This window comes from Anas platyrhynchos, chromosome 11, assembly GCF_047663525.1.
Source record: "Anas platyrhynchos isolate ZD024472 breed Pekin duck chromosome 11, IASCAAS_PekinDuck_T2T, whole genome shotgun sequence".
Taxonomy (NCBI): Eukaryota; Metazoa; Chordata; class Aves; order Anseriformes; family Anatidae; genus Anas; species Anas platyrhynchos.
The window spans coordinates 14,582,865-14,590,106 of record NC_092597.1 but is presented as its reverse complement, the minus strand read 5'-3'; the positions used below and the strand labels follow the sequence as shown (position 1 = coordinate 14,590,106).

Genomic DNA, 7,242 nt, shown 5'->3' with positions numbered 1-7,242 from the left:
TCGTAAGATTTGCACAGTGTCCTTACTTATGATAATTCAGTAAAAATTGATAAAATTCAACTGTCATATCCAGTAACCACTGAGAAGTAGGAAATCACCTACCACACGATGTATTTCCCTTAGATTAAAACTGTTTTTCCTGGGTTTTCCACAGGGTAAGAGAAAGACTGCCTGACACATTTAAAAGACTTCAGCAAGGCTAAGAAATTTGGCTTTGCTTTTAAATGAATTTTAATTATTCATGTCCTTTTAAATTAGTCAGGCTCAAAATTTTTGATTGTAACAAAAAGAAAAATAGTAAATATGAGAATAAGGAATGAAGGTACAGATCTCAGAAGGTGAGAAAACAGGATACCGACTTCCCACTTACCAGTACTGGGAAGGGGCCAACAGGAAATACTGTGGGCTGGTTTGACAGATAACCTAGAAGTTTGGTTAGCAGTCAAAACACACACACACACAAACAAACAACAACAACAACAAAAAAAAACAAACACTGCACATACATGTCCCAGTTAACTTTTGTCTCATAAGCTTCAAACTGCTGCCTGCTTGAAGCAGGATCCTGTGGTTAAAACGAATGACTAAATCACACTTTGCAAGAAAAGTTCCCCCTTGTTTTGAAAAGCACATTAACCACTTCCTGAGGGGAAAAGGTACACAACTGAGGTACTGTTGGCTCCAAAGCAGCAAGGCAAAATCTGTTTAATCAGTCTTGTTAGGTTCAGTCGTTCACACATGCAGTCATATCCAGAAGATGTGACTTTTCTATGATGTTTCTAGGTCCTACTTATCTGTGGTTGAGTCCCAGAAGCACACACAAATGTGGAGAACAGTAGCAGTCATGTTTTTGTTTCCTAGGCATCACAAGTAGTAGAAGCACAAGTGAAGCCACACAGGCTATAAATGTCCCTTGAAGCAGTCTCCTTTCTTTTCTACTACACTTGTGCAGTATTCAGTGATGCAGCCACCCAAACAGATCAGGCTAGATTGTTTTCACAGCCCCCAGTTTCTACTGTATTGCCTCCTTTCCTCTCTGGCTCCTGAGCAAGAGCTAATTTCCCTGTAGGTAGTGCCAAGCATTTGTGTACCCTTCCCTCCCCAAGCATGGTGCTGTTCTCAGCAGCTCTTTAACATCCTCCTACTAGTGAAATAGCTCCAGGACCAGACTGGGCCATGTGGCAAAGGCCCTGCTAAAACAGAGAGATACACTTCAGAATCCCTGAGCTAGCAGTAGAGCCTCCAACAACTCTGCTCTGATTGCAGTAGGATCTTTGCATGCTGCAGGTGTTATGTACCTCATCCCATAGACATCTTTGCCTCATGGCTCTTTCTTACAAGGGTGAGCAGTGATCCTTCTTACTTCTGTGGGACAGCTGCACACTGACAGGGTTTGGGACTGAAAGATGAAGCATCTGCCCAGAGATGTCTTTAAGAGTGGCAGGCACGACTGCCAAAGGGAAAATTACTTACAAGCTTCTCTATGTTGGCATGGATTTGCCAAAAAAGAAAATTCTTCTCTGGCAACGTAAGGATGGACATGAGGATGCAACACAACAGATATACCCCTCCTCCTCCCACCCATCAGGAACACAGATTGTAGGTAAAATGTTATGTGAGATGAGGAAATACTATCAATGAGCAGGAAATTTCTGTTGAACCTGTGAAGAGTAAGACTTTGTCCCTTTGTCCCAGCCTGTAAAGGTGCCTACAGAGGGGATTCAGCTCAACATTTGCACTAACTTATTTGCAAGAGCTTCAGAAATTGCTGCGTACCATAGATACCAAACATTAGAGCTCAGTGACAAATACCAATTTGCTTGCTTTCCTCTCTTTTTTCTCCAGCCTACACAAGCCAGAAATTCCCTAAGAAAAAGGAGGAACTGCAGGACAGTTTTGGGGATGGTCCTGGGAAAAGGGGTATGTCCTGTCTCTGTGAGGTGATCATTGTAGTGGTTATACCCTGCTGGGCAGCTAAACTCCACCACAACTGCTCTCTCACTCCCCCTCCTCAGAAGCAGAGGGGGAGAAGAAAGTAGAAAGTATGCTGGAAAGAAAAAAAGACTCAGGGGCTGAGATAAGGGGAATTTAGGAAGAAAGAAAAAAAAAAAAAACAAACAAAGGCCGTGTGGAAGCAGAGAGAGAGAGGAAAATAATTATTCCCTACTTCCCATCAAAAAGCAATGTTTGGCTATATCCTGGGGAGTGGGGCCTCAATATGTGTAGTGGTTGTTTGGGAGGACAGACGTCTTCATAATGAGAGTCACTCCACTCCTTCTGCCTTCCCACCTTTTATTCCTGAGTGTGACACCATGCAGTATGGAACATCCTTTTGGTTGGTTTAGGTCAGCTGCCCTGGTGATGTTTCTTTTCTCACTTTTTTGCCCACCGCCTGGGAGAGTTAGAGAGAGTCCTGATGCTGTGCCAGCACTGTTCAGCAGCAGACACAGCACTGGGGTGATACCACTGCTGTTCTGGCTACAAGTGCAGAGCACAGCACTGTATGGGTTGCTGCAGGGAAAGTTAACATCCCAGCCAGACCCAGTACAACCTCATTGCAGCCTTCCAATGAATCTCTTTTGTACTGTTAACTTGGGAATGAAGAACTCAAGAGAAAAGTCTCTTTAAAGTTTTCCTCCCCAGTAAGCTTGCCATTTTCAAAAAAATGAAAAAATGTTTGAAGAACTAAGAAAATATATTTTGATGCTTTATGCGTTCCAGATACCTTCTGACTGAAGAAAACAAACAAACAAACAAACAAACAAAAAAAAACATAAATAGGAAATGAGTAGCAAAACGTCTTTTTTGTTTCTTGTTTATTTATTTATTTATTTAGCTTTCCCCTTTAACATTTTGAAGGCAATCAGAAATTATGAAGATAAGCCTTGAAAGCCCGTAAGTGGTGAACAAGCAGCAAAACTTATGTTTTGCCTAGAGAGCTTTCCCAAAGTGTCACTCAGAAGATGCAGTAGAAAGACACAACTTGGATGAAATGTGCTGTGAAAATGTCCCAGAGCAAAATCTTGAGTTATTTTTATGTACTTCAAAATGATTTTATTTTTCACAATAGACTTTCATTTTACAGTTACTGAGCTGCTACATTTGAGCTTTTTTTCAGAAAGCATGGTTTGGTTAGCTGAAATGTCTGTAGTGTTTCTGGTGAATTCTGGATGCAGTTTTTTCAAAAGGATTTTTCCTCTTACTGACAGGCTGTAGATGTGTCATCAGCCTTGCAGTAGTAGCTAGGGTGTTCTATGGAGTGTCTCCACCCATGGCATTACTCCCCAGAGATGCTTGGTAAAGACTGAATTCAATGTTTGGTACAGTTCCACCTTTGTCTGCCTGTCTTCATAAAAGTCAAGACTGACCAAAAGGTAGTTGAATCTAGAAGGGTTTCTATCTAATGAGATATTGTAGTCAATGTAGGAGATTGTTAATAATGCTCTAACTACAGAGTAAAGGACGTATCTAATCTAAGGACCTGAGCACAGACTGAAACCTCATCAGTACCTAATGTGTTTGTAGATTGGAAAAGGTCTGAAGCACATACTCAATATTATGTGTAGTGGTTCATACGTAAGTGAGTAGATAAATACTATATGAATCTGCTTTATTATGTGTATGGAAAATTGAGATTATTCTTATGAATTGCATTATGCCTAATCAACTTGTAATAATAGTTTATTCACTATGAATTCCATTCCTGAGGCAGGAATTTTATCTTTATGCACAGTATTTAACAAGAAATTATATGACTGCTGTTGAATCTGTGTGGAAGTTTGTATCCTGCCATAGCAAAGCATTTTGAAAGTGTTATGTGTTATCTTGATGTATTTGAACAGGACCATGTATATGAGTATTTTGAAATCATTATTTAAAAAAAAAATCATGAGTGCAATAAGTACTGTTGATTGTGCATATTAATTCTTTCAGTGAATAGTAGGTCTTTGCTGTCTGAGTTCATACGTGTAAGTTTATGTATTGTTTTTTAGCATGCATTAGTTTGAATGATACCTATTATATCTACTTATGCAATTTTTTACACATATCCTTATGAAAAGATACATATCCTTATATGAAAGTGTGAAGAGTGGCTGTCTACATGACCATTTGCAATTAATTCTGTATCTGTCTATGTGAAGTTCATGAAATACATGTTAAAAAATCTGTCTTGGGACAAATAGAGAGCAGGATGTAAGGAAAGGAGGTAGAATGGAAGGTCAGATCAGTAGTGACTTTGATGCTGCTCCAAAATGTTTATTTGAGAAACACAATCTTTAAAAAGAACACCTTCACTACTTAAAATTATCACATTCTGATATTGATTACTTCCTTAACAGACAAATCCTGTCTTTTTCCAAAAGATGGTAAATGACACAGCAGTACTGGAATTCAGGCTACTGGGTTTCAGTGGCAACCCACAGTACCAGATCCTGCTATTCATAGTGTTCTTGGTTATTTATATTCTCACCATTTTAGGAAACGTCATTATTATTTCAGTAGTGACACTGGAGCCACGACTTCATTTACCCATGTACAAATTTCTCAAGAACCTCTCTTTCCTAGAGGTCTGTTACACCAGCACAATTGTACCCAAGATGCTGGCCAATCTACTGGCAGAGAGGAAAAGCATCTCTTTCTCAGGGTGCATGGCACAGCTTTTCTACTTCATTACCCTGGGAGCCACTGAGTGCTACCTCTTGGCAGCAATGGCATATGACCGATACCTTGCAGTCTGTGAACCCCTGCACTATATTGTGACTATGACTGCTGAGTCTTATACTCGTCTGGCTGTGGGCTCCTGGATCACTGGTGTCTTCACTGGTTTTCTCCCCTGTCTGATGGTCTCCAGATTGCACTTCTGCAGTTGCAACCTCATTGATCATTTCTTCTGTGATATCTCTCCACTGTTGAAGCTCTCATGCTCAGACACCACTGTAACAGAAGCTGTCATCTTCATCCTCTCTCTCCTGGTCCTTTCCAGCTGCTTTCTGTTGGTTCTTGTCTCATACCTACTTATAATCCTCAGTATCCTAAAGATCCCCTCTACTTCTGGGAAAAGAATGACTTTCTCCACCTGCAGCTCACACCTCATGGTTGTGACTATATACTATGGTACAATGATTTCCATGTATGTCCGTCCCACCTACCGCCTATCCTCAGAGCTCAGCAAGGCTGTATCTGTGCTCTACACAGTGGTGACACCCCTTCTGAATCCAGTCATCTATGGCTTGAGAAACAAAGGATTCAAGGAGGCATTGGAAAAAATAGTCATCAGACACCATCGTCTTCGTGCTTTGTAAGATGGGGAGAGTTCAACTCTAACTATTGTTATCCAGGTTCTTTGTTATATTCTGATTACAGTGCAGGTTATTATCTCAATAACACATTACAGTAACAGTTTCTGCTTTTTTTATAAAGAATAATTCAAGCCAGTTATTACTGTTAACCAAAATAACTCCTGGCATATTCTCATGCTTTACTTTCCTCTTTTTCTTTTTCCTTTCTCCCTCTCTATTTACCCAGCATTTAATTTACTTTTTATTAATTTTATAATTACTATTTGAATTGCATTTTATGTTCTTGTTACTGCACAGGCACTAATGCACAAATTTCATATGTGTTAATAAAGGTTAAAATTTCTGTACTATTTATGTGTTTCATTGCCTGTAGATGCTAGCTCATTTTTCTCTTGGTCATTTTTGGTGTGTCTATTGGTTCAGAATAAATGCCACTGCAGTTTTTCTGTGTTTCATGTGTGGTATGTGAAACAAATATCTTGACATAAATAGAAACAGTGTAATTGCCTGTTATGAGGAAAAGGTATCTGAAAAGTACATTTTCTTTTGTTGCTTTACAATAATTTAATGCTATGAGTAGTTAATATGATTTAACTGAAGGATACTATTCCGTTCCTTTCTCCTTGAAGGAACATTTCAGGTGATGAGACATCAAATTATACTCTTATATTAGTAGGTGCAGACTACTTAAGGCATCTGCAGGAGATTATGAGTCATGTCACGGAAGCCATAGGAGAAGCCATCTTTCTACAGTAGCTGCTTTATTCCACTGAATGACCTATGGACCGTTAAATTCTGGGACCCATATATTTATGCATTTGATTTGTCCCCCGAAACTCTACTTACAGAAATGAAAGCTTAGATATCTACCTGGCATGTGGACACCTGTGTGAGAACCCACAAGTTTAGAAGTCATAGAATCATAGAAGTCCTTAGTACTTAGAGATAGGGATTGCAAAGAGTCAGAACAACCTAAAAGATACAACTACCATGGTTCTGCTAAAGAAAGGCACGACAGCAAACAATCCATTGAGTTCTTAGGTGCCAAGGACAGAATTGCACAAGAGTCTTGATAGCAAGACTATCACCATAGCCACAAGATATTCAATACAAACAGCAGTGAGAGTAACCTTGCTTGACTTCAACTTACTGAAGTTATGAGCATTACCCTAATCAAGTCAGGATGAATCACACTTAACTGAGGATAGCAACTCAGGTGCATAAAGAGAAGCCATTAGTAATAACTTCGTGACTTATTAGATGCTTCAGAATAAATCTTTTGGTTAGCAGATTCAACACTAGATCTACTAGAGACTACCCCTTTTTGAAGTTACGGGTGGAGGCCATTGAGAGCACTGTAGGACATTCACAATGACAATAAATGCCTGTTTTTAGGCAGTTAATTTTCTTCCCAGGTATACACTTCAGATAAGATGAATGGCACTCTATAAAGACTGATGATACTGACTAGGATTTCAATTTAGTTCCTGTTTAAGATGTCTTCAGATGATCAAGATATCCATCTGGGGCCGGTAGACAGGGAACGGGATAAAAAAGGAGCTTGCATTTAATGTTTTAATGTTTAATGTTTTAATTAATACTTTAATGTTTAAATTTAATTTAATTTAATGTTGCTTTAATGGAGGTTTTCACAAAAGCTCTCAAAGGTATGCAATCAAGTAGATGCTTTCATTCTCCAATTCAAAATTATGGAATTAATTTTCTTTTCATTCTTTTCTGTTTTTCAGCCACCTATCTGCAACACCTGAATGATTAACTACTCTGGTCTGACACAGAAATTAACAAATTGTAGGTTCATAGGATAATTCAGATAGGCAGAGACCTTGGGCAGTCTCTAGCCCAACCTTTTGTTCAAAGTAGTCAGCTATGAAGTTAGACCAGGTTGTTCTGGGCTGTTTCTTATCAAGTGTTGACATGCTTA

General features: G+C 39.1%; 1 protein-coding gene across 1 annotated transcript; it reads left to right on the top strand.

Moving 5' to 3' along the window:
• The first annotated feature begins 3,131 nt into the window (after nucleotides 1–3,131).
• Nucleotides 3,132–5,568, top strand: LOC101795677 (olfactory receptor 11L1). Its single transcript, XM_005026952.6, has one exon. It carries the CDS (start codon nucleotides 4,365–4,367, stop codon nucleotides 5,301–5,303), a length of 939 nt encoding a protein of 312 aa, XP_005027009.3. The 5' UTR covers nucleotides 3,132–4,364; the 3' UTR covers nucleotides 5,304–5,568.
• Nucleotides 5,569–7,242: the final 1,674 nt, after the last annotated feature.